Genomic DNA, 25,868 nt, shown 5'->3' on the forward strand with positions numbered 1-25,868 from the left:
CCACAGGGTTCCGGCCATCTCCCGTTCACCCCTGGACACCTGAAGAGAATCCAGACTTGCAAATGAGACAAATGGACACGCGGGGAAGGTGGCTGCTGGGATTGTCCCACTTCCAGCCCCCAGGGTCCCTGCCACCCCTCACCTCGGCCGCCTCTCCAGGGACAAAGAAGAGGGAGAGCGGGCTCGGCACAGTGGGCGCTGGGGACAGACAGCAGGGCCGGCCGCGGAGCGGCTCTGGGGCTGAGCTCACAGCCGGGGGACACGTTTCCTGTCTGTCGATTTTTACCCATTTAAGTCCAAGGATGCAACACTTCGGGGGTGGCCCCAGCCGCGTGCGTGCCAGCAGCCCGCTCCCCGCCCCCTCAAATCCAGTTCCGGCCCCCCCACTGCGGGCTGGCGGGGCAGGCCGGGACCAGGCTGGGACCCCAGACCCCAGGCAGCCCCGTCACTGGAGGAGGAGAGCAGCTCAGCCCTCGAAGTTTTCAAGATCAGGGAACAGGCCTCGAGTGTGCTGGGGTTCCCTTGTGGGTAACCCCATGGTTGGGAGCACAGTCAGGAAGGGTCTGGGTCCCTCGGAGGGGGGCTGCACCCCACTTCTCCATGGGGACCCCTCGGCCCTCCCGGGCTCTCCCTTTAAAGCCCATCAAGGCTTCTACACCCCCTTTCTTCCCTCTTGACACCCTCCCCAATGACCTGCGGCCACTCCAGAGGTGCTTGCATTTATTGAGCACCCACTGGATGCAGGGGCTACCCCCACTCTATTTTTTCTCTAGCTTTTGGACTACAGCAGAGGCCCCCAGGCAGGTCCTGCGCCCCTTTTTCCCACCCCAGCTGTCCCTCCCCGGCCTTGCACCTCGCCCCCACGCCGGGCCTCCCGACCCCGCCTCCCTGCTCCCCTCCCAGCCCCGTTTCCTGCGACCCCCCCATCTCCTCTCAAGCTACGTCCTCCACGGAGAGGCTGCTCAAGGCCACCAGCGCCCCCCTCACCCCGGAAACTCCCATCGGCGACCCCCGACCTCTTCGGCGCCCGGCTGCTTCGCTTCCCCCCCCCCCCGCGACTCGGTCCCCCGCAGCCCCGCCGCGACCCCCAGGCCCGTGCCCGAACCCCCCCCCCGGCCTCTGCCCTCCACGTCCCCTGGGGCGCGCCGGCTCCGTGCCCCGCCTCGGGCGCACCCCCGCGCGCGCCCGGCACCCACCTGGGCCCTCGGCAGCCGCTGCGCCGTACCGGTCCCGGGCCTTCGGCCCCGCCCGCCCAGGCCTGCTCCGCCCGCCGCTCCCCCCCCCCCCCCGCTTCCGGGTTCCGGAGGGGCGGGGCCGGGGCGGGCTGACGCCAGCGGCGCCAGCGGGGGGGGGCGGGGCGGGAAACAAGCACGCCCCTCACACCGCCCACGCACGGGCCCGAGTCGCCACCTTCCTCCCTCTGGCGGGCGAGGAGAGACCAAGTGTGGTGGCGGGGAGGGAGGGGTAGGGCGCGCGCCGGGGACGCACGCGCTGCGCAACCCCGCGGCCCGGTGGCGCGCCGGACACCCTCCTGCGGCTGCGCAGTGGCTCGGCCCCGCGGCGAGGGGGGCGGGAGACGGCCCCGACGCGAAACGACCGTCGAGTGGAAGGCGGGAAAATGGCGGACACCTCGGGGCGCGGCGTGGGGTGAGTCGGGGTGCTGCTGGCCGGCTCGCCGGGTTTGGGGGTGTCGGAGGCCCGGCTGCGGCCGAGGGCTGTACGCGGAAGGAGGCCGCCGACTCGGGTGCCTTCGGAGCCAGGCCGGGCCGGGGCGGCCCCTCCAGGAGACCCGACGGGGACGCCAAGGCCCTGGGGTTGCCCACCGCCGCGCGGCTTCTGCGCATGCTTGGGAGCCTGGCGCCCACTGGGGCCGCGAGTTCGAGTCCCATGTCCGGCACGTGGATGCTGAGCGGCGGCGGGCGGTGGCGCGCCCTCTCTGTGCTTCATCCTCTGCTCCGCCAAGCGTAGTCCATGTCAGGCTTAAACGGGCTTAAAACAGTTCCTGGCTGCTAAATGCCAGTTGTAATAATACATTTATCCTGCAGCGGGGTGGCTGGTATCTCATTTTGTTGTTGTTATTCTCTTTTTTTTTTAACTATTTTTAGAGAAGTTGCATATTTACAGAAAAATCATGCAGAAAATACAGGGTTTCCACATACCCCCGTATTAGCGATGCCTTGCCTTAGTACAGTACGTTTGTTACAATTGGGAGAATATTATTATAACTATACTGTTAATTATAGTTCATGGTTTACCTTAGAGCAAACTAAGCACAGCAGAAAATTACAATAGTTTAAAGTCTCTGCCCGCTGGGGGCTTACTTACTCAATTTTAAAATTATGGTGAAATATCTAACACATCATTGTCGCCTTAACCATTTGTGAGTGTGCAGTTTGTTGGCATTAGCTATTACAAAGCTCTGCTAACCGTCGCCTCTGTTTCCAGAACTTGGTCATATTCCCAAACCGAAACCCAGTGCCCATCAAGCAATAACCCCCCTTTCCCGTCCTCCCCCACTGGCCCCTGGGAACCTGTGATTTGCTTTCTGTGTGTCCGGATTTGCTTATTCTAGGTATTTTGTAGAAATGGAATCCTACGCTATCTGTCCTTTTGGGTCTGGCTTCTTTCTCTCTGCCTCGTGTTTTTGAGGTTCCCCCGTGTTCTCGCATGGATCAGAACGGCATTCCTTTTTGATGGCTGAATGGTATTCCATCGTCTGACAGATCCCGTTTTGTTCATCTGCTCCTCTTTCAGTGGACACTTGGGCCATGTCGAGCTTGGTTAGTTTAGTCCTTGCCGTGTGATCTTACGAACTCCCACTCACTGAGGATGTCTGACACGGCCCCAGCCTCCTCTGCTGACCCCTGCCCTCCCCCTGCGAGGCTGGCAGCAGTGTCTTGGGGTTCCCGGTGAGGGGCCTGGGGCACACGGAGAAGGTGACGGTCCCCAGTCCCGGAAGGTTTGGCCGGGAGCCCGGGCTCAGCCCCCAGAGGGAACCCATGCTCTGTCCCTTTCCAGCCCCCCAAGACTTGTGGGGGTGACCGCTTAGGTCTCCATCCCCCAGCTGGAAACAGAGTAGGAGAACAGTTGGGTGTTTGTGGAGTGTGAAGATCCCAGGAACAAGCAGAGAACTTGCTACAGTCACCTGGAGGCCACCTGCCCCTGTGCCCCCCCAGCATGACTGAGTCTCACTTCGGGGCTCCCTGGTGCCCACTTCAGAAGAGAGAGATCCCGGGAGATCCCGCTGCTGTGATGCCTGAAGCCACACCGGGTGACGTCAGCCGGGGTCACAATGCCCAGACTGGGGCCCCGGAGTCATCTGGACCCCCCCACACCCCCCGGCCAATGACTCAGCCGCTCCTGTCCCCGTTGTTGCCCCGGTACGTCTGGCTCGTTCACTCCCCCGCTGCTTCTCCCGGCTTCTTATCTCTGTCTTCAAACTGAGGAGGAATTCCCATGGCACAGAGTAACCGTCTCACAGCGTGTGATTCAGTGGCGTCTGACACATTCGCAACCTGCTGCAACCACCACCTCTGTTTAGTTCCAGAACATTCTCATCACACCTCATGTCCCTCCGTGTCCCCCTCCCCAGCCCCCCGGCTCTATGTGTTGACTCTTCTGGACATCTCACGGACACGGAGCCGGACAATGCCTGGCCTTTGGCGTCTGGCTTCTTTCACCCAGCATCGGGCTTTCATGGTTCTCCATGTCCGGGCGTGTCAGAACTTCACCCACTTTCGTGGCTGCGGGTCATTCAGGCGTCCAGATCCCTCTCCGACCTGGGGCCTTGTCCCCCCCGGTCGTGGCAGCAGAGTCGTCACCCACTGCAGCCCTGTCTACGTCTGGGGCTGGATTGCCCACTGCCTCCATTCTCCGCCCCCTTGGCTGTGACAACCAAGACTTTCTGCGGGTGTCCCCTGAGTGGGGGGGCAGTCGCCCGTGGGCACCGAGGGTCTCCTGCCCGCCCGGCCCTGGGGCCCAGCAAAGAGCCCCCAGGCCTGGCCGTCTGGAACTCTGGAGCCCATCTTCTCACTGGGCACTGGGGGGCTTCCTCGTCCGGCTTCTGCTTCTGACCACTGTCCCCATCTCCCCATCGCCCAGATCGGCACACGGGGGACCCAGCCAAAGCCGGCCTGCCACTTGTTTTTGTTTTTTTTTTAAATTCAGTTTTATTAAGATGTATTCACATACCATACAGTCATCCATGGGGTACAATCAACTGTTCACAGCACCATCATATAGTTACACATCCGTCACCCCAGTCTATTTTTGAACATTTTCTTTACACCAGAAAGAATAAGAATAAAAAATAAAAGTAAAAAAGAACACCCAAATTATCCCCCTCTCCCACCCTATTTTTCATTTAGTTTTTGTTCCCATTTTTCTACTCATCCATCCATACACTGGATAAAGGGAGTGTGATCCACAGGGTTTTCACAATCACACTGTCACACTTTAAGAGCTGTATAGTTATACAATCATCTTCAAGAATCAAGGCTACTGGGTTGGAGTTTGATAGTTTCAGGTATTTACTTCTAGCTATTCCAATACACTAAAAACAAAAAAGGATTATCTATATAGTGTGTACGAATTCCCTCCAGAGTGACCACTCAACTCCATTTGGAATCTCTCAGCCACTGAAACCTTATTTCATTTCCTTTCACATCCCCCTTTTGGTCAAGAAGATGTCCTCAATCCCACGATGCTGGGTCCAGATTCATCCCTGGGAGTCATATCCTGCAATGCCAGGGAGATTTACACCCCTGGGAGTCAGGTCCCACGTAGGGGGGAGGGCAGCGAGTTCACCTGCTGAGGTGCCCCAGGTTTTTGCACAGCCGACGAGCTAAGGATGGTTTTCCCATTTGTAAAAGGCTGTAAAAAACAAAACAAACAAACTAAAAAACCTAGAAGAAGAATAAATATTTCCTGACATGAAAATTTGTGTGAAATTGCCATGTCGGCATCTGCAGGTAAAGTTTTATTGGCACACAGCCACGCCCATTCCCTTACGTGGCGTTGGCGGCTGCTTTTGTGCTCCAGCGGCACAGTTGACGTTGCCGGGACTGCATGGCCTGCAGAGTTGCAAGGCTTTACTTCCCGGCAGAGGTCAGCACTGGGGCTGTGGGAAGGGGCCTGGCCCCTTATCCTCCAGAACCCGTCTGGCCGACCCCACCCTTCCCTCTTGCCCTCAGTGTCTTCTCCAACCAAACCATGGCCCCAAAAGCATGCAGCAGGTGCATACTCATGGTGAACTGACCAGCGCGGCTCGGGTGGCATGTCCTCTGAGGCTCGCAGAATCGCCGTCACTTCCCCAGAGCTTTTCCTGCCCGGGCCCCTTCCCAGGCTTGGATGTCCGCTGCTCCAGGGGCCCGTGTGGCCGGGTCTGGGGTGGGCGCCTGGGAGGCAGCTGGGACTCGGCCCTTCCGAGAGGCCCCAGCCTTGCACCCGTGTCCCCCTGCGCTGCTTACGCAGGGAGCTGTGAGGTCTGTCTCCTCTCTTTCAGGAAGCCTCCAGCAGCAGATCCCAACACGCCCAGTGGTGCAAAGCCGAGAGGAAGAAGAGGGCAAGGTGAGTGAAGGCGGACTCTGCCTCACGATCCCCTTTTCTAGAACGTGATTTGCCTTCCGGTAATTGCCCTTTTCTCGAGCAGTTCTAGGGTTACAGAAAAATTGTGTAGAAAATAGGAAGTTTCCCATGCCCCCTGCTCCCCATCTCTCCCTGTTAGCATCGTGCATTCGTGGGGAGCATTTGTTACAGCCCATGAACCAACGGTGACAAGTTTTTAGTAACTAATGTCTGTGGTTTGCATGAGGGATGGCTGTTTGGGTTGTGCGGCTCTGTGGGTTTTGACAAATGCGTCATGTCCTGCATCCGGCGTTAGAGATTCACACAGAGAAGTCCCACGGCCCTGAAAGTCTCCATGCTCCACCCACGCTGCCTCCCTCCTCCCCCTGAGCCCCTGGCACCCACCGATCTCATCGTCCCTGTCATTTTGCCTTTTCCAGAAGGTCCCAGAGCCAGGCTCAGGCACAGTGTGACCTCAGACTGACGTCTGTCACTTGCAAAATGCATTTGAGTTTCCCCCGTGTCTTCACAGTTTGAAAGCCCATTACTTTTTTTTTTAAATGCATTTTTATTGTGAACTTTAACATATATACATAACAGTGATAACTTCCAAAGTACAAGTTAACAAGTAGTCAGAGAGCAAATTTCAAAGAATGTCATGGGTCACAGTTCCACAACTTCAGCCATTTCCATTATTGTAGAAGGTAACATACACACAGAAAGGTGTTAACTTTCAAGGTACAGCTCAACAAGCAGTCATACAGGTGATTTCAAAAATTGTTACGAGTTATAGTTGCACAGTTTCAGTTCTTTCCTTACTATGCAATATCGGGCATATATAGGAGGAGAAAACTTTCAAAGCACAATTCAACGAGCAGCTACGGAACAAATTTCAAAGGATGCTGTAGGTTACAGTTCCACCATGTCGTTTACCTCCTTCCAGCTATTCTAACACCCCAGCATCTAGATATGTATATATGTGTACACACACACACACACACACACACACAAAGTTTCAGTGATCATATACCTTTGTTGACTCTTATCTTGTTTGTTGCTACCCCTTCCTCTCACTTAACCTCCTTCTCCATCCTCAGGGGTGTCTAGGCAGTGACACCCTAACCTGTTCCTATTGAAAGGGGGTGTCCACAGTATGGGGAAGGGGCTGCATCTGATTGTTGATCTTAAAGAGGCTGTTGCCTCTGGGTTTTAGGACTTGTCTGTCATAGGAACACTCTGGTGGATTTCAGTTTCTGAGAGATAAAACTTAGTGAGTGCATCTTTATAGAATCTCAGGTGGGGACCTAGGTATTTGGGGATGACTCTTGGTAAGGGCCTGGCTTGCTGTGGCCATTTGGGGTGTCTAGCTGGAGCTTGCATAAGAGAAACCTCCAGGACACAATCTCGACTCTATTTGGGATCTCTCAGCCACCCTGATCTCAGCTTGTTACGTTTCTTTTCCCCCTTTTGGTCAAGTAGACATTTTCAATCCCTCACTGCCAGGGCCAGGGAGAGCCTGTTACTTTTTACCGCTGAACAATATCCTGTTGTCCGGACGGATGAGTTTGTCCCTCCACCTACGGAAGGGCTCCTTGGTCTCTTCCTGTTTTGGGCAGGTGTGAGTAAAGCCACCGTAAACCCAAGGAGGTGCTTTTTGAGGGAGAGAACATAAGGCAGAAAAAGGGAGTTTCAGCTTAACTTCCTGCTCATCCTTCCTCCACACGAGGAAGACCCCCTGGGACCACCTCATCTTCCCAGGGTTGTGGAGAGAGGTCGGCAGTGGAGCCTGAGGGCCGGGAGGAGGGAGAAGGTCCAAGGTGGGTGTCCGGGGCGGGGGTGTGTGGGGAAGGGTCCGGAGACTGTCAGTGACGGTCTGGCTGGGCCGGAGCCCAGTGGGGCTTGGCGGGCCTGGACTGGGAGGGAGGCCAGCGAGCAGGGTTGGGGCTTCCCCATCCATGGTCAGCTTCTTGGCAGGTGTTGGAAGAGCGCCGGGGCACCGACAGGCCTCGGGGAGCCACCCTCAGCCAGGGAAGGCGGGAGGCGGCCAGGAGGGTGGGTATCAACAGGCCCCAGCTGGGGTCACGGGCAGTGCAGGGAGTGAGCTGTAGGTCAGAGGAGGCAAACAGGAGGCACATGGTGGCTCTCCTCTTCCTTACCCTCCCCCAGCCCTACATCCGCTTTCTCAGTTGACCTTTGGTGCATCTCCTTTGATCATCTTGCACACAGTAGGTGCCCAGTAAAGGCTCTTGCATATAGCAGGTGCCCCATAGATGTTCTTGCATATGTAATACGTAAGGACTTTTGCATAAGCAGGTGTCCTATACGTGTTCTTGCATACAGTGGATGTCCCATAAATGTTCTTGCATACAGTGAGTGTCCTATGCATGCTCTTGCAGTGAGTTTCCCTTAGATGTTCTTGCATGCACTAGGTGCCCCCTAAACGTTCTTGCATGTAGTAGATGCTCTGTAAATGCTCTTGCGTACAGTTGGCATTCCGTAAATGTTTCTAGTACACACTGGGTGTCCCGTAAATGTTCCTGCGTACGTTTGGGGTTCCGTCAGTGTCCTTGCCGACAGTAGGTGCCCCGAGGCACCCGATGTGACAGGAGCCAGGAGGAGCACGTCCTTCTGTTCCCGGCCCCTGAGGGGAGGCCGGTAGCCCCCACTTCCTGGCGTGGGGTCCTGGCCCCGTCCCGCGTCCCCGTCCCTCCTGTGGCGTGTCACAAACGCACTGTGTGTCCCCCCAGGTGGAAGAGTGGTCGAGTCCCGGTACCTGCAGTACGAGAGGAAAACAGCCAAAAAGGTAACATTCAGCTGGGCTGGGGGATCGCCGCAGAGTCTGCGTAATTTGGAAGCCTGAAGACGCTGGGGTCCCTGCCCCTCTCCCTCGGGGGTCATCGGCCCCGGGAGCTGCGTCCCAGTCGCTTTAAGAATTCCTTAAAGCCGCCATCTCCATTGGAATATAAAATTGTTTCTGGCCTTCACCCCAATAATCCAGTTTCTGGCTTCCGTTCAGGAGAAGGTCCGCCTCGTGCCTCGCACACAGTCCCTGGCCCGTGGCTGGGGTTTAGGAAATAGCTGCACATTTTAAATGAAAGACGACAGGGGAAAACAACAGCTTGGAGCACTCGCTGATCCTTATTTCTTAGTTCTGCAAAGGTCAGTGTAGCCACACCACGAAATACTACAAGGTGATGGAAAAAGACAGCACAACCATGTGGGAAAATGCTTGTGGGACGTCAAATGAAAGCAACCCACAGATTAGCCAGTCGTGTATTTTCTTCCATCTCGTACATCTTCAGCATATGGTGAGGGGAAGTTGTTGTTTTTTCTCTTCTCCAAATCAATCTTTATTGGAAATGAATACTAGTTAAATACTCAGTTCTGCTACAGATCTTTTCTTATCCTCTGGGGATGGTGGATGGCGGGTTCTTGAGAGGCTGGCGTAAGCTCTGGCGTGAGGAAAAAGGATCTTTTCCACAAACCGTCTCATAAACTTCTCGGACTGACCTTCCACGAAGGGATGCAGTCTACACTTTGTGATTGTGATGTTGCTGTGAAAACTTGGTCACGGTTGTGTTCCCACGTGGTAACATGTTAGATCTTTAAGAGCTTTAGTTTTCTTCTTTTTTTGTGTTTAAAAAGTTGAGATGTAAGTTACGTAGACTAAGCTTCACCCTTTATAGTGGACAGTTCAGCGAGCTCTGATGGACACATACGGTCGTGGAACCACTGCCACAATCGAGAGAATAGTCCCCTCATCCCCCCAAATCCCCCGGTGCTGCGATGCAGTCAGCACCCCCACCCCCCGCCACCCCCAGGCGGCCTCAGGTCTGCCCTCTGTCCCTGTGATTTCACCTTTTCTAGAAGATCTTTAAATGGACTCACACTGCAGCCTCTTGCTACTTTGGCGTGACATAGCACCTTCAAAGTTCATCCGCGTGTGTCGCTAGCTTGTTCTGTTTTACGGGGGAATAATTTTCTCGGGCTGGCTGGGCCAGTTTGCTCATCTTCAGACCACTTAGGGTCGCTGGGCATTTGGGTGGTTTCCCGTTTTGGGCGATGGTGAACACGGTCATTGAAATGTTCTCGTACAGGCGTGTGTTTCTCTCAGGTAAATAAGTGCCCGGCAGTGGGTTTGCTGGGTCGGACGGGAAGTGGACGTTTAACTTTGAAAGAAACTGCCAAACTCTTATCCGAAGTGGCTGCCCCGTTCCACATTCCCAGCGCTGCGTCGGGGAGCTCCAGCTGGGGTTTGTAAGCTTTGGCCTTGCCAGCAGCTGTGATGTGGCTTCTTGGTGAAGTTTTGGTTGGCATTTCCATGACAGCCGTCGATGTGGAACGTCTTCATTGGCTTATGAGCCATCTCTATAGCTTTGTTGACATGTCTGTTCAAATCTTTTGTCCTTTTTCTAAATTGGGTTACTTTCACTTGGGTTGAATTTTGAGAGTTCTTTCTACATTCTGAAATACTTGCCCTTTATGGTGATTTGAAAATCTATATTGGCTTGCCTTTTCATTCTCCTAGATGTTTTTTGAACAGCAGCTCTTGATTTTGATGAAGTCCAGTTTATCAGTTTGTTCTTTTATGGATTCTGCTTTCAGTGTCTTATCTAAGAAATCTTTCCCTAACCCAATATCACAAAGGTTTTCTCTTGTGTTTTCTTCTCAGAGGTTCATGGCTCTAGGTTTTACATTGACGGATGTGGTCTGTTTTTAGTTAACTTCTACTTACGGCGTGAGGCTGGAGTGGAAGTAAGTCCATTTCTTAGTGACCAGCTGTCCAGTTTTGCCAACACCCCTTGTTGAGATGACTTTCTTTTCCCCGCTGTACCGTGTTGGCACTTCTGTCGAAAATGATCCGCGTGTCCATCCGTTTCGTGATCTGCTCATCTCCACTGCTCCGTGTGTCCGTCTGTCCTCATGTCAGTCCCATGCTGTTGGGATTACTGTAGCTTTCGAGTAAGCCTTGAGGTCAGGTAACGTGAGGTCACGAGAGCCGCCACCTTTGTTCTTTTCCGAAACTGACTCAGTGCTCCCAGTCCTTTGCTGTTCCTCATAAACTTCAGACTTAGCCTGTGGATTTCTGCAAGATCTCCTGGTGGGATTTGGATCGGGACTGATTCTCCCAAGAGAATTTAGAGAGAATTTCTTTCACTGGAAGGACACAGCATGTCTCACCATTTTTTAGGTCCTCCTGGATTTCTTTCAGCTGCGCTTTGTAGTTTCCACCATACACATCTTACATGTATTTTGTTAAATTCTTACACAGGTGTTTCATGTTTTCTAATGTCACTGTATGTGGTATTGTCTTTTAATTTCACTTCCCCAAATTGTTTGTTGCTAGTTCGTTGCTGGAAATGTGGTTGGTTTTTTGGTATGTCAACCTTGCTGAACTCATTTACTAGTTCAGGTAGTGGTTTAGAAGATGTTTGAGGGTTTTCTGTGTAGGAACTATGTCTGCAGATAGCAGTGGCTCTGTCTTCCTTCCCAGCCTGTGTGATTGTATTTCTTATTCTAGGACCTGCAGTTTGATGTCGAATAGGAGTGGTGTCTGTGCGTTGTGGTAGTTTAGTTCTGTTTGTCACGGCGGTGTTCAGTCTGTGAGCTGCTTGCTCTTATAAGTTCTGGAGATTAACATCTGCATTAAAAACTGTTGTTCCTGATGTCGAAAGCAATATGGTCTCCTTAGAAAACTGGCAAATACTGAAAAGTGTACAGAACACCAATCCCCTGTAAGCCATCTACCATCTCAGGTGTCACCAGTGTCATGTCCGGCGTGTTTCCCGAGCTCTGTGCACATACGTGTGTAGCCTTTGGGACACAGCTTCGTCCCTCACACACGAGATCAAACTGCGGGCTCCTTGCTCGGAGTCAGAGCTGAAAGCAGACTGTGCAGGTACCCTCAGGAGCCCTTCTCACGACCCTCTGACCCTGAGTCCGTGTGCTCCCATCACAGGCTCCTGCCACCGACGTGGCGAAGGCCAGCGGGAAGATGCCTGAGGGAGGACGGAAGCCGAGCTCGCTCCAGAAGAGCCGAGGTGCGTGACGGAGGGGCAGGCGCCAGCGGGTGGTGCGTGGGGCAGTGGGGTCTGTTTGCAAATACGTCAGGTTGAGAGCCCCCTTTTGCTTTCCGGGAAGGGTCAGAGGGAGCTGGGCAAGGAGACTGTCGAGGCAGAGTCGGGGCTGAGGTGGGAAAGTGGGGGTTGTTAGCCTCCCCACCCCACAGAGCCAGTTGCTCCCCTCCCTGGTTTACGCGACGGCCCCTCCTCCAGCCCCCCGGCCCTCCTGGGGAGTCCCCCAGCCCCCGGGGCCCACGTGTGCCCATCACCAGGCCCGGTGCTCCCACCACTCCTTGCCTTGAGTTGCGTCTTCCTTCTTTGCAGTCACTCCTGGCGGCCGCTGGGATGGTCTCCCCGAGCCCCTGCTTCCGGAAGCTGCCCTCGAAGTGAAGTGCATAGCTTCCCTTTTCCTGATGGCGGAAGGGGTGGGTGTTTGTTCAGATGCAGACCAGGAAGGGACTGGCACTGTCGGTGCATTTGGAGTTGAGTTCTAGACAGCGTGCTCGCCTAGAACCTGGCTCGGGCCCCTTCTCTGCGGGGCCCGCGCCCGGCTCCCGGCCCAGCTCCTCCTGCGTGAGCACTGATTCAGAAAACACAGAAGGCTGATCGGCTCCCCCAACCCATTCAAAATGGTGACAGCTGAGTCCCACAGGGAAAAGTAAAGTAAGTTCTTTTACAATGTTTAGATTTCCAGCTTTTATTATTTACTCCGTGGTCAGCAAACCTTTTCTCTAAGGAGCCAGATGGTAGATATTTTAGGCTCCATGGCCAGGCAGTCTCCATCCCGAAGACTCAGCTCTCCCGTAGCAGCGTGAGAGCAGCCAGAGATGACGTGGCCCCAGCAAGGGGTTGCGCTGCTAAAACTTGACTTAAAGTAGAGGCGGGGGCTGCATTCGGCCGCGGGCTGTCGTTTGCCGACCCGGGTCTAGATGTTTGTTGGGATTTGTGTTGCTCCGTGGCCAAGCGTGGTAAAAGGCGCCACCCAGGGCTGGCCTGCTCGTCTTTCCTTCTGTGGCCGTGCTGGGGCCGAGCATGTGAGAAGCCGGGGACGCGGGTGTGGCCCAGGGGTCAGGGCCCCGGCCTGGCCCACCGCAGAGCCCACCCCCAGGGGCCGCCGGTAGTGCGTGGAGAGCTTCTTTGTTGCCGCAGTCGGGGATTTCATTGCCGTGTCCGGTGGGTGGAGGCCCAGCCCTGAGGACGAGCTGGCCCAGATGGCAGGGACACCCCAGTTTAGAGGCCATGATGGAAACATAAGCATGATAATTGCAAAGGTTCACATCTTATTTAAAAGATCGCGGCCCTCTCTCCGCGTCAGTTTCCCAACGGTGGCTGTTAGGCAGCTGGAGGTCCTGTTACCAAGGTGTCATCGTTCTGTGCGCACCGCCTGCCCGCTCTGCAGCCCTGGGAGCCCCGGCTTAACACGCTCACACACATCCCAGGGACGGGGGCGACACTGCAAGGTTTTAAATAGGGGTGCAGAGAGAAAGGGAGCTTCCTGGGAAGGGAGCAGCCTGGGAGCGGCAGGAGAAAGAAAAAGCAGGGGGAAGGGGCAGCACGGGGCTGCCTGTGAGCCCCGCACATCCGGAAGGCAGCGTCTGCCCAACAAAGCAGAGAGGCCCTTTTGCCTGTTCTTGATGACGCGAGGGGCGGCCTTGAGTTACATCATGCGTGCTGAGAGCTGGGCTTTCCTCGGGAGTTCAGCAGCCCCCGCCAGCCAGCAGGAGGCCGAGTTTTAGAAGCAGCAGCGGTGTGCAAACATCCCGGGGTGGTTGCTTGAACATGGGGTGTTCACTGGCCGGCGGTGCTGACTCGGGGTGCTTGTCTGGCCGCAGATGACAGCGGGCTCAGGAAGGGCGACCTGCAGTCGACGCTGCTGGAGGGACACGGCACGGCCCCCCCGGACCTGGACCTCTCCGCCATCAACGGTAGGGGCCGCCCCCGCCACCCCCGCCTGGCCGTGGCCCCAGCATCCTCTTCCCGCCCTGAAAGTCCTCCCTGTCATCTTAGATAAAAGCACACTCCGAAAGACGCCACAGCTAGAAAAGACGCTGTTGAAGAAAACAGAATCGAATTCGTTCTCTGCCTTGCGGAAGAAAAGCCCCGTAAGTGTCTGAAACGAAAGGGAGGTGAGCGAAGGGTTGGACGAGTCCATTTAGCCCCGAGAGCCAGCTAGACGGAAAGCTCGGCCTTCCCAGATTATCCCTCAAGCGCAAGTTTCCCCAGCGACACCCAGCCGCAGGTATGAACCTGGGGTCGTGTGAAGCTGGAAGTTGGGTCCTTCCGGGAGCTTCTGTGCCAGCAGACACCCTGCTCAGGCTCCCCAGCCAGGTCCCGGCGGGAGGGAGGCCGGGCCGCATCTCCCAGTGGGGGCGGACGAGGCAGCCCCCTCTCCCCCTGGGGTCCGAGGGTCCACGTGGGAAACAGGCGGCAGACCGGTGGGAATCTCCAGGGGAGCGCGGGGTTCTCGCCGGCCCCCGGGCCCTGAGTGTCCTCTCCTCTCTGCGAGGACCTCCCTGAGTCGATGGAGATGATGGAGTCACAGACACTGCTGCTCACGCTGCTGACGGTCAAGGTGAGGGCGGGAGGCTGTGTGCAGGCTCCCCGGCCAGGGGGCGGCTTCCTCAGGAGAGAGAAGCCGGGGCTCCCGGGCCTGACCCGGGGTTTCGCCCCCCACAGATAGAGAGCGGCCTGGCCCGGCTGGAGGAGAGGGCCGAGGGGGCCCTGCTGGCCCTGTGCCGGGAGCGGGAGAAGCTCCAGGAAAAGGCTCACGAGCTGAGGCGCAGCCTCCTCCTCTCACGGAAGAAGCGGGAGCTGACGGAAGTCCTGGACGCCCAGGTGGGCCGTGGGTGCCGCGTCCCCAGTGGGCTGTGGGTGCCGCATCCTGGACACACAGGTGGGCTGTGGATGCCGTGTCCCAGGTGGGCCGTGGGTGCCACGTCCTGGATGCCCAGGTAGATCGTGGGTGCCGTGTCCCAGGTGGGCCATGCGTGGCCTGCGGAGCACACGCCCTTGGCTGAGTGTCCCTGGCTGTGTTTTCCCCCCCAGGGACGTCACCTGCTTTCCATGAGGCCCATTCGCAGGCAGGTGTCCCTCCTCTTCCGACTCAGGCTCGGTGCTGGGTCTGGGACGTTGCCACCTCCAGTTGAGTGTGGGCAGGTGACAGTTCACCCGAGGAGGAAGTGGTGAGGCAGGAGGGGCACGTTAGAGGGATTGCCCATCAGCACCTTTGTTCTGTGCTGACGTCTCTTGGGTACTTGCTACCTGGGGGCTCTGGGCCCACCTGGGGGTTCAGGGTCCCGGGGGTTGCATGGCCTTGGCATGGTGTGGTCAGAGCGGGGATGGGGTGTCCATGTGAGGGGCTGTGGAGCAGACTCGGGACGTGGCAGCAGAGGGGCCGGGCAGTGGGGCCGGTCCACGGGAGCGTCACCTCCCCCTGCGTGTGCACAAGATCCCCCCATGGCCGGGCCTCAGGCCGAGTGCAGGCCCTGAGCGTGGGGAGCTTGTCAAGGAAGGAAGACACACCCCTGGTTTTGGACCCCCACAAGGGGGTGGGCAGCCGCGTCAGAGCCAGGGCTCCGCAGCTGAGGGCCGTGCCTGGTGAGGCCAGCTGGGCTGTTGTGGGGTGGTGGGGCCGGGGTGCCCGCATGCTCAGGGAGCCTTCCTGGGGCTCAGGCCTCATCCAGGCCATGGTGTGAGGACCGTGCACCTCCCTGACAGCATCCGGGTCCCCTCGTCCCACCCGCCCTCCTCCTGTGCTCGCAGATTGAAATCCTCAGCCCCTTTGAGGCCGTGGCTGGGCCCTTCCAGGAGCGTTACAGAAGCTTCGCAGCCGCCCTGGACACCACGCGGCACGAGCTGCCGGTGAGCTCGATCCACCTGGCGGGAGACGGGCCGCAGTTCCTAGGTAGGAAACGGGGAGGTGGCAGCCCTGGGGGTTTCCCGTGGGCCCCGTGGTGTCCCACGTGGTTGGCAAGGAGCCCCCTGAGCTGGATGGCACCTTCCCCCGTGGGGTGGGGGCCCCCAAGGCCGGAGACGCTGCAGGGCCCCCAGTGGGTGGGCTGCACTGAGGGCGCCCTGGCCGGCCCTGCCTTCACCCATCTCTGCTTCCGGGACAAGGCCTTCACCAGGCGCCTGCGCCAAGAACTCCTGGGTAGGGGGGGCAGCCCTGAAGATGCCGTTCTCCCTCTGGCTCGGCCTCAGGACTTTCCTGTCTTGGCACGCCTTCCCTCTCCCCCTCCGGACGGGCCCCAGGACCCCCGTCCCCTGGGGAGAGTGGGGCCCTGCTCTCCGCCTCTTGCTCACCCCATCACTGTAAATGGTGAAAGGCATCACCGTGAGAGTCATCTGGGCTTGAATGTCTCAACTGGCAGCTCTGACACCCACAGGGCCGTGCAGCTGGCACCTCTCGGGCCTCAGGGCTCCACGGTGACCCCCCGTCCACTGGAACGCATTCTCGGGGAGCAGCCACAGAGCCCCCCCTCGGCCCGCCCTTCAGGCAGAGCAGCAGCTCCCCACCCGTGGTGGGGTTCCCTGCTGGAGAAACAGCCTGGAGGTGCTGCCGGGCTTGACCCCGAAAACCCCTTTAGGACAGGGATCGGCCCCGGCGAATCTCCAGCCACCGCCAGACTTGGGGTGTTTCTAAGAGGCACAGTCCCAAGCCAGCAAAATAGGTTTCGCTCGACCCTGCTGCAGTGAAGCTTCACGACCTGAAATCAGACAGAGCTCTCCAGAATTTTCTTCTGTGAACGCATCTAAAGCCGAATAAAACAGCAGTTCAGCCCGCAGGGTGGGCGTGTGGTGGCTGCCTGCCGGGAAGGTGGCATTCCTAGGAAAGCCGGGCTTGTTGCAACACATAGTAGCACATTTGTAGTTCAGATGCTGAAAAACTAGTTGAGTTTTAAAGAAAAAATCACAGATAACTGAATGGCCCAGATAAGTCCTGTTCAACTGGTGTTGGGTTCTCTCCTGGTCTTTTATTTCTCTGCAGGTGTATAGCGTATGTTTCAATAAGAGTTGATATCAAGCTACGCAGCAGTTTTCATGCCGTTTTCCTGCTTATTTTACGAGCATTTTCCTTTGTCGGTGACAGCAGTTGGAAAGATGGTTTGGAATGTCTGCTTTATCAGCCACGCGGACGTGTGTAGTTTGGCCCTTCCCTTCTTGAGCAGTGAGCTCATGTCTGGGTTTCTGATTCTGTAACTTACTGTGAATGTCATGTCCACAGCTAACGGCTTCACCTCTGGCGGCTTCCTTAGATCAGGAGTTGGGACTGGCGTAGAAGAGGGTGTGTGTTTGCTCGGCTCTCATGGGTTCCAGAATGTTCCCAGAATTTACAGCCGGCCTGGATGTGTGTGTGCTGGGAGGGCAGAGCTGTTGGTTTTCCGAGAGCAGGTGGGACAGGCCGAGTTGCAGGTGGCCTGGGCCTAGGGGCGAGGGTGCCGGGAGCCACGGCGTGTGCACAGCTGCGCATGGTCGGGCCGGGGGCCCTCGGCGAACACAGGAGGACAGCGGTGTGATGTCCGAGGACACGGCTATCCCGTGGACCCAGGCCTTTGTCACCGCAGGTGAAGGGACCCAGAGACAAAACCAGTGTTGGAACTTCTTCCCTTGCTCACCCTGTCCCTGAGCCTCACACCCACCAATGTCAGAACATTCCAGCGAAACGGGGAGTCTCGTGGCCACCGAGTGGTGTCCCTGTGGCCACAGACACCTGCACTCTGTTGCTAACGGCCTTTTTCTCTCCCAGACGATCTGCAACACGAATTGGCCACCACGCACCGTATCCTGGGAGAGCTGGGGCCCAGCAGCTCTGAAGACAACCTGAGAGCCCTGGACTTACTGAGCGAGCTCAAGGAAATAACCGTGAAGAAAGACCTCGAGCTCCGCAGGTATTTCAGAACACGTCTTAGAAAAGGTGGTCACTCCCCACACGGCAGGCTCGGGCTGCTGGTGGCTGCACTTCGGGGCACGGCACTGATCGCCAGGGGCTGCCCGGCTTTGGCATTGTTGGGGGTCCGTGTGACCCTCCGGATTCAGCCCCTTGGGGAGTTGTTCTCTTCCCAGCTGGTGTGGGGTGAGGGGAGGGCCAGCAGGGCTAGTTCCTCTCAGTGACGGGGACAAAATCAGCTGCCCCTGGGAATAACTGCCGTCGATGTCTTGTTACGTCTTGTTTTCTGGTCCTCTTTTGGGTCAGTTCTCAGATAACGAGCGCCAGGCGGATGCCATGTCCGGTGTGAGTGAACGAAGCTACAGGGCAGGCCGGGCAAGGTGGGGCGACGGTGGGGGGACGGTGGGAGCTGAGAACCTGCCCCACCCTGGAGAGTCCCTGTGAGGTCTCGAGCAGCCGGGTGGAAATGTGGACGCCGGAGCCCCCCTCCCCGGCCTCCTCAGACAAACCCAGATGTTGGGGCACTGCAGGCTGCACAGATCACGTCTTAAATGTCTTCCAGACCAAGACATTATCTGCACATACAGAAAAAACCCGCACAGCTCAGCAGGTTTTCACAGACGGAGCCGAGCCTGGCCAGCCCCCAAGACCCCCCGTGGCCCCTCTCATGCTCTGTCCCCCCAGTCCCCGAGGTTAACCATGGGCTTTCCCCACATCCCACAAGAAAGGATCCTGTTTCCATCTTTTACGGGGCTGTTATTTTCCCGAGATGCACAAAATGTTTGAAAAGCATTGGTGATGAACAGCTGCCTCCCACAGTGGGGTTTTCCCCATATGGGGTGCCCCCGGGGAGGACCAGGGCGAGGGGCTCTGCAGAGAGGACAGGCTACAGGTTGGAGGGTTGCGGACTAGTCCCTCCAGGGCTCTTTTCTCTCCCGAGTGCTGTGTTCTCGGGGCCTCCCCGTCTGCATCAGGGCTCCTGCTTGGACGGAGCGTTGTCACGGGCACTTTCTCCCCGAGCAGGCCGGTACTCTAGCGTGAATGCACTCGCAGTGGCATCAGGCTCTGGCCTCGCCCGGCTCTCAGGGAGCCTCACTTGTCCTGTTGTCTTCACAGGAGCTTCGCCCAGGTGCTGGAACTCTCTGCCGAGGCCAGTAAAGAGGCTGCCCTCGTGAACCAGGACGCCTGGGAGGAGGTGCAGGGCTCTGCAGCCTCGAGCCGGTGGTATTTCCAGCGAGAGGGCATCGGCGAGGCGCCTCCTGGGGAGCCCCCCGGCACCCCGTTCTCGGTTGGCGATGGGCTGCGCACGCCCTGAGGCCCCCGGCCAGGCACCCCGCTGCCTGCGGACACTCGGGGGGGACGACACCCCGACCTGCTTGTCTGGGGAGGACTCAGGTGGACACAGGATGGACGTCGAGCATGTGACCCGCTCTCTGCGGCTGGTTTTGTGTGATGGTTCCATTTGATAATTTGAGTAAATACAGCTTCAGAGCTCTCGTGTCAGAGGCATCTAGAGGCAAATGTCTATCCGGGTCCTTCTGACGTGGGGATCCGCCCGGGGCCAAGATGTCGCTCCAACGCTGTGTTTCTGAATGGGGGAGATGACCCCGCCTGGGTTTGGGGACCCCCAGATGCACTGGGAGACAGACGTGAGCTGGAACTCCACTGCTCCCTGGCCTGGGGATAACGGCCACGTCGGGCCTCCTGGACTCGAGGTCCGTTCAGAGCCACGTCCGGTGATCCCCAAAGCGCCTGCTCGTCTCCTTTCCCCTTTGGGGAAGGCTGGGGCAGGGTTGGCCATACAGACGTGGCAGGGTCACGGGGCCCTTCCCCAGGAAGGCCTGCCACCCTTCACTCAAGGGGTTCCAGGCCCGTCAGTGGTCTCAGGTCTGGGAATTGAGGATGGGGGGGGCTGTGCCTCTGTTTTGGGGTGTCAAGGTAGACTGGAATTGGGCCCTGGGCCTAAGGTTTGGGCTCCTCCGGCGCTGCTGTGGACCGAGCACATCTGCTTCTGTCTTTCCCCAAACACCGTGAGGCCGAGAATCAGTATCTTAAAAAGGATTGCTCACGCGCAAAAAAGAAGATAGCAGAGGAAGTAACCAGTGATAGGATTCACATACTTATTTAAAGCGTAAAATTCAATGAGTTTGCGTATTCACAGAGTTGCGCAGCCTTCATTATAGATTTTAGAATGTTTCCATACTCCAGAAGGACCCTGTCCCCGAAAGCCGCACTCCCCAGCCCCCCACCAGCCCCGGCAGCGACCCGTCTGCCTCTGTCTCCTGGGGTCGCCTGATCTGGGCATTGGTTATAAATGGAATTGCGCAACGCGTGGCCTTCCGTGTCTGGCTCCTTTCACTCGAGGGTCATCGTCGGGGACGGGGCTTTTCAAGGTGCGCAAGTTCCTCACTGGATAGAGGATTTGCAACTCTCTTCTCATGCTTTTTACTTTCTTGATGTCCTTCTGCAACACAAAACTTTAACTCTGATAAAGCCCAGGTGCCGTCACCTCCGGGACTTACGCAGTCTCTGGTAGGTGCGACGTGTTTCATGACAAATTAAGGTGGAAGGAGGGTTGGTGATCTCAGGGCGCAGGGGGAGGCCCGTGGGGTGTCCACAGACCAGAAGTCTCTCTGGCATCAGCTGCCGGGGCGGGGCGGGTTTTGGGGATTGGGGGGCTAGGGAGCTGGGAGTGGGGGGAAGGAGCTGAGGGGTGGGGAGCCTGGGTGCAGCTCTCAGGTCCCGAGCCAGCCCCACGGACGAGTCCTGGAGCCCCCGTCCCCTGCAGCCCAGGCCTCTGAGGGTCTGGGGAGTCGGACCCTCCCCCGAGATGTCGCAGGTTCAGGGGCAGCCGTAGGAAGGTGTCCCGGGAGCACCTGGGTGACCCCCCAGTCTCCATAGGCCCTGCCTGCACCCTGAGCAGGTCGTCACACCAGGGGGTGCCCCAGGCCCCCTAGTACCCCAGCTGCATCACTGCCCACTGCAGGGCCCTTTCCCAGCCACCCACGGGGAGCCTGGGAATGCCCCAGCCTTGCCCCCCCGACTCCCCTCCCGTTAATTTGGGGCAGGGGCTGCCCACCGTGGCTGGAGCCCCCCTCCCCCATGTGACCGTGTGATCAGCGGGCAGGGGGCCCCTGGCTGTCGGGTCCAGCTCCGCTGGTGCTGGGGGGAAGGGTGGGGGGCCAGGCGGGGCCGCTGGGCTGCTGTGGGGCGGGGGACAGCCCCCCACACCCACTTGTCCATGGGGAAGCTCACACACAGGTGAAGGCTGGAGGTGGTTTTTAAGACGTCCCCAGGTTTCAGAAGCAGAAAGGGGAGGGACGGGGGTGCTCCCCACTCGGGCTGTCCAGGTGCTCAGGCCCCTGCACAGGGTCCTCAGCCGCTTCGGGGGTTCTCAGCCACTTCTGGGGTCCTCTTAGCATCTTTGGGGGTCTTTGACTGACTGGGAGGTCCTCAGCTGCTTGGGGGGGGTTGTCATCGGCCACCGGGGGGGGGGTCCTCAACCACCTTGGGGTTCTTCGGCCACCTGGGGGGTTGTCGGCTGCTTTTGGGGGTCCTCGGCTGCCTGGGTGGGTCATCAGCGGCCTTGGGGGATTCCTCGACTGCTTTGGGGAGTCCTCGGCCACCTTGGGGAGTCTTTGGCCACCTGGGGGGGTTGTCTGCTGCTTTCGGGGGTCCTTGACTGCCTGTGGGGTCCTCAGCCACCTGGGGGGTCCTCTCGGCTGCCTTAGGGGTCCTCAGCTGCCTTGGGGGGTTGTCAGTCATGTGGGGGGTGTCCTTGGCCAGCTTGGGGTTCTTCGGCCACCTGGGGGGTCGTCGGCTGCTTTTGGGGGTCCTCGGCTGCCTGGGTGGGTCATTGGTGGCCTTGGGGGATTCCTCGACCACCTTGGAGAGTCCTTGGCCGCCTGGGGGTCCTCAGCACCTGGGGTCCCGACACCCTCACACCAGTGAGGTGGAGCGGGTGCCCCCCCCGGGGCCGCCCCCTGCCGAGGCCTGGGAGCTCGGGGGTCCCGGGCGGCGCACCCAGGCCAGCGCGGCCCGCACCTTGTCCCTGAAGTCGGCCGAGACGTAGTAGTAGACGAAGGGGTCCACGCAGCTGTTGAGGGTGCTGAGGGCCAGGCTGGGCACGTAGGCCGCATACAGGTCGCCGTGGGCACCGGGCCGGGGGTCCGCGTAGTGCAGCAGCAGCAGCGTGTTGCTGGGCGCGAAGAAGCCCAGGGCCGAGGCCAGCACGAGCGCGGTCAGCCGCAGGGCACGGCCATAGCGCCGGCCACTGGCCGCCAGTGCGCGCAGGGTGGCCCCGTGGCACAGCAGCATGGCGAGCAGCGGCAGGAAACAGCCCAGCAGCGCCAGGCAGGCGAAGGCTGGGCGCCAGTAGGCCGCCTGGGCGCCGGCAGGCAGCGCGTCGTGGCAGAGCGTGCGGTCCGAGCCGGCCAGCCGGAAGCTCTGGCGCTGCAGGGCCAGGGGCAGCGCCAGGCCGGCCGCAACCACCCAGCAGGCGGCGCAGAGCCCGGCGGCCAGAGTGCGCCCACGGAGGGCGCGTGCCCGCAGCGGGCGCGCCAGGGCCAGGTAGCGGTCAAGGCTGACGGCGGCCAGCAGCAGCACCGAGCCATACATGTGGCCGTAGAGCATGGCCACGCTCAGGCGGCAGGCGGCCTCCCCGAAGGGCCAGCGCTGGCCGTGCAGGTGGTAGGCGAGGCGTGGCGGCAGTGCCAGGCCCAGCAGCAGGTCGGCAGCTGCCAGGTTCATGAGCAGCAGCGTGGAGGGCAGGCGCGGCCCCCGTGTGGCCAGCACCCACAGCGCCAGGGCATTGGCGGGCAGCCCCACGGCCAGCGCCAGGCTGTAGAGCGCGGGCACCAGGCGCGTGGCCACCCAGCCCAGCAGCAGTGTCCGCGAGTGCTCGGGCAGCTCCAGTGTGTCGCTGTCGTTGGCGCAGAGCCGGCCCGGGTAGCTGCGTGGACCCGCCTGGCACGGGGACACCGTCTGCTCCGGCCGGGCCCAGGGCCCCAGCATGCCATCTGGGTGGGCAGAGGAGGGTCAGGCCAGGGGCGGGGTGGGGGGTGCGGGGTCCATGGGGAGCCAGAGGCCAGCCCCTTGCCTGCCCCCTAACCTGCCCCAGGCCCCTCAGCTGCCCCTTGTGCCCAGTTGTGCCCCCAGCTCCTAGGAGCCCGCACTGGGGGGGCACAGGACTGATGAGCCCCTTCTGCAGACCCGTCACACCCCCAGCTCTGGTCCTGGAGGGCCCCCACACCCCACATCCTGTTGTCACCCATTTTCGCACCCAGGCAGGGGCTGGGGTCACTCACCGTCACCTTCTCCCGCACTCCCGCCCTCGGGGGTCTCGTCGTAGATGCTGGGGGTCCGGGGGCTGCCGGCCATGCTGAACCCCAGCGCCAGGGCCGCGAGGAGGAGGTGGCCCCACATGCTGCCTGGGGCCGGGGTGCGCTCTGGCCGGGGCTCCGGGCTTCCTGCTGTGCTGGACGCCCCCACACACGCTTCCTGAGCACCCCCCCGGTGCCCCCCACGTCCTGGGAGATAAACTGGGAGGCCCGGCTGGCTCGAGGTCACGGCCCGTCAGGGCTGCCCCGGGTCCAGGCGCCCGGCCAGCAGCAGCCCCGGCAGCCGCCCCGCCCGCCACCTTCCAGCCAGGAAGCATCTGGGGCACAAGTGGCCACTTCCTACCGCCCATGGCTCGCACGACAGCCCGGCCCTGCAGGGCGCCCCTCGGTTACTCCAGGCCCTTCCCTGGACCCCTGCCCGGCCTTCCCCGTGGGGCCAGAAGTCGGAGCAGGCGAGGGGCCCCCACAGCACCCCAACTGCTGCCCCGTCCGTGCTCTTGCCGGAGAGTGGGGTGCAGAGAGGGAAGGGCCTGTGGATCTGGGGTGTATGGGAACAGCCAAGGGGGCATCCCCTGCAGACCCACTGACCACAGGCTTCCCCAGGTGTCGGGGGGGGGGCCCGAGCCCACCTCCGGGATAGAGGGGACCCCAGCTAGCACCCCCTCTCGGAGATGCCCTTCCCCTCAGCCAGAGACCCCTGACCCTTCCCTAGGGGACCCCCCAGCCCCTCCACGTCCCTGCTCCGAGGGGGCTTCCCCCCTGGCCGGCACCCTGTGGGGGTTCCCTCTGTGTAGTGAAGGATCTGGGGTTCAGACCGGCCGCACCCCTTCCGTGCCCCTCCCTGATGCCCCTGGCTGCCCCGCGGAGCCCTAATCTGGTCACACACTCGGGGTCGCAGGGAGCAGCCGGAAGTGACTGTGCAGGACCCAGACGGAGCCCGGGCAGCGGGAGGGTGCACGGGGGGCAGGGCTGCGGCTTCTCCTCCGTTCTGAACGTACACTGAGGCGGAATCCGCCACACGCAACGAGCCAGTTTAAAGTGGGCAATTCCGTGGCTTCCCACATGATCCCAGTGTGGCTCAGCCCCCACCCCCACCGAGTTCCGGAACATTCTCGCCACCCCCAAAGGAGCCGGTGTCCCCATGAGCCGTCACTCCCCAACGCCCCCACAGCTGTCTGTCACTCGCTTTCCTTCTCCGTGGTGGTGCCTCCTCCAGACGTTTCACTTACGCAGAATCGGACAGTGTTGGTCTTTCTGCATCTTTCTAGCATCTTCCGCCCAGCATGTTCCGTGGTTGCCCACGTGGACATGTGGTCAGAACCTCCCTCGTTTCTTCAGCCACATCCATGGCGTGGAGAAATGTTTCCTTGATCCATGCGTCCGAGGGTGGCCTCCCTGTCTCAGCTGTCCGGGGATGTGTTTCCCTCCTGGCTGTGCCCTGTTTCCAAGCCGTCCCCACCCCACGCGGGTCCCACTCCTGCAACACCAGGGACACTGGGCCGAGGTCAGGCCCCAGGAGCTGGCAGGTCAGTGCGGCCAGCGGGGACGGCCGGACTCCGTGAGAGCTCGTTGGCAAGAACCTTCCACCCGGGGCTTCCGTGTCTGGGGACTTGTCCCAGACACACACATTCAGGAAGACGCCGGGGCCAGGACAGCCCCCAATGCACGCCAACAGCTGCTCTCCCGGAAGGGCTGGGTGCTGGGCCACGGGAAGTCGGGGCGGGGGGACCCCAGGCCCACAGGACCATCGCTGTGAGGAGGAAGGGGGCGCCCACTTCTCCCTGGCACACCTTTGTCCTGCTGGGCCCCCCAGGGCCCTGGGCTACTGTCCACGAAACTCATTTTGCCTGGAGACAGCCGCTGCGGCCTTATTCACCGGAGCCATCGGCGGGCAAATGGACAAACCAATGGGGTCCGTGCCCATGGCCTAGGAAGGCGACTCAGCCGTGGACAGCAGTGGGGGCCCGAATCACCTTGAAGATGTCTGCGCCGTGAAAGAAGCCAGTCCCCAAAGGACAGGTGTCGTCTGATTCCGTTTACATGAAATGTGCAGAACAGGCTGATCCAGGGATGGAAGGAGGATTCAAGTGACCAGGGGCTGGACTGGGAAGGGACAAAAAGGAGCAACAGCTGGTGGCGACGGCATCTGGGGTGAGATGTTCCAGAACCAGAGAGAGGTGGTGGCTGCACGACGTTGTGGATGTGCTAAATGACTTGTGGAAGTCATGCCTCCTTCGTCTTACACTTGGTTCGGTGCCAGCCTGGCCTCATGCCCCAGAAGAGCTGCGCGGCACCGGCTGGGCAGAGGCGCTCCACCTCCTTCCCCTCCACCACCATAAGGAGCTGTGGGGACCCTGTCTCACCGGGAGGTGGGAGCTCAGGGGGCTTTGAGGTCCACCTGCCTGGTGCCAGAGCCTTGCTCTTCCTTTCCGGCCTCCTGGTCAGTCTCGTCACCTGTTCCCCACCCACAGGGCCGTGTGGCACGGGCTCCCCAGGCTTCCAGGACCCCACCACACTCGCACTGCCCCACCTGCAGGCCGTCACTTCAGCCACATTCCAGCAACGAACCCCGATGGGATGTGCTGGGCCGACATCGTGTGCGGCTGCTCCAAGAAGAAACCTCACCTGGGCCCCACCTGAGCCACCCGCTCCCTCCCCAAGCGGCGCATGTGGGGGCAAAAGGTCCTAGCCCCTCACGATGCTTGGGGGGAAGACCCCTGGTACCACAAACCTGTGAGGTGCAGTGCTCCCCTGCGCCCTGGGACAGCTCACCTGCGTCCCGGGGTATTTCTTTTCCGGCCGCTAAGACAAACACCATGCCTGGGGGGCTTACGGGAATCTGTGGACACAGTTTCCAAGCCAGGAGGTCAGTGTCCTCCTGGGTCGGGGTCTTCTGGCTGCAGTCTCAGGGCTCCGTGGCTTTCCCGTCATGGCCATGCCCATGGGGCGCCTTCTCCTCCTCCTCCAGCTCCGTTGACCACTAGCGTCTCGCCGTCCCCTGTGCCCAACTTCCTT

The 25,868-nt window shown here is 59.6% G+C and overlaps 2 protein-coding genes across 4 annotated transcripts; one reads left to right on the plus strand and one right to left on the minus strand.

Annotated features, from left to right (window-relative positions):
- The first annotated feature begins 1,571 nt into the window (after window positions 1-1,571).
- On the plus strand, window positions 1,572-19,039 carry HAUS8 (HAUS augmin like complex subunit 8). The gene is made up of 11 exons (XM_037818331.1): window positions 1,572-1,647; window positions 5,504-5,568; window positions 8,313-8,368; window positions 11,525-11,606; window positions 13,460-13,552; window positions 13,635-13,729; window positions 14,134-14,199; window positions 14,304-14,462; window positions 15,390-15,531; window positions 17,374-17,515; window positions 18,631-19,039. The coding sequence occupies exons 1-11, from the start codon at window positions 1,619-1,621 to the stop codon at window positions 18,827-18,829; spliced, it is 1,128 nt and encodes a 375-aa protein (XP_037674259.1). The 5' UTR covers window positions 1,572-1,618; the 3' UTR covers window positions 18,830-19,039.
- F2RL3 (F2R like thrombin or trypsin receptor 3) lies at window positions 4,707-23,165 on the minus strand. 3 transcript variants are annotated; one of them, XM_037818330.1, is made up of 3 exons: window positions 22,821-23,165; window positions 21,559-22,532; window positions 4,707-4,872 (listed from the first exon to the last, which is right to left on the minus strand). In XM_037818330.1, exons 1-3 carry the CDS (start codon window positions 22,936-22,938, stop codon window positions 4,771-4,773), a joined length of 1,194 nt encoding a protein of 397 aa, XP_037674258.1. In that variant the 5' UTR covers window positions 22,939-23,165; the 3' UTR covers window positions 4,707-4,770. The 3 variants fall into 3 exon arrangements, with proteins under 3 accessions (XP_037674258.1, XP_037674255.1, XP_037674256.1); XM_037818327.1 differs by lacking the exon at window positions 4,707-4,872 and adding an exon at window positions 19,693-19,978; XM_037818328.1 differs by lacking the exon at window positions 4,707-4,872 and having other exon boundaries at window positions 21,164-22,532.
- Window positions 23,166-25,868: the final 2,703 nt, after the last annotated feature.

The sequence above is a fragment of the Choloepus didactylus genome, chromosome 25, assembly GCF_015220235.1.
Source record: "Choloepus didactylus isolate mChoDid1 chromosome 25, mChoDid1.pri, whole genome shotgun sequence".
Classification (NCBI taxonomy): Eukaryota; Metazoa; Chordata; class Mammalia; order Pilosa; family Megalonychidae; genus Choloepus; species Choloepus didactylus.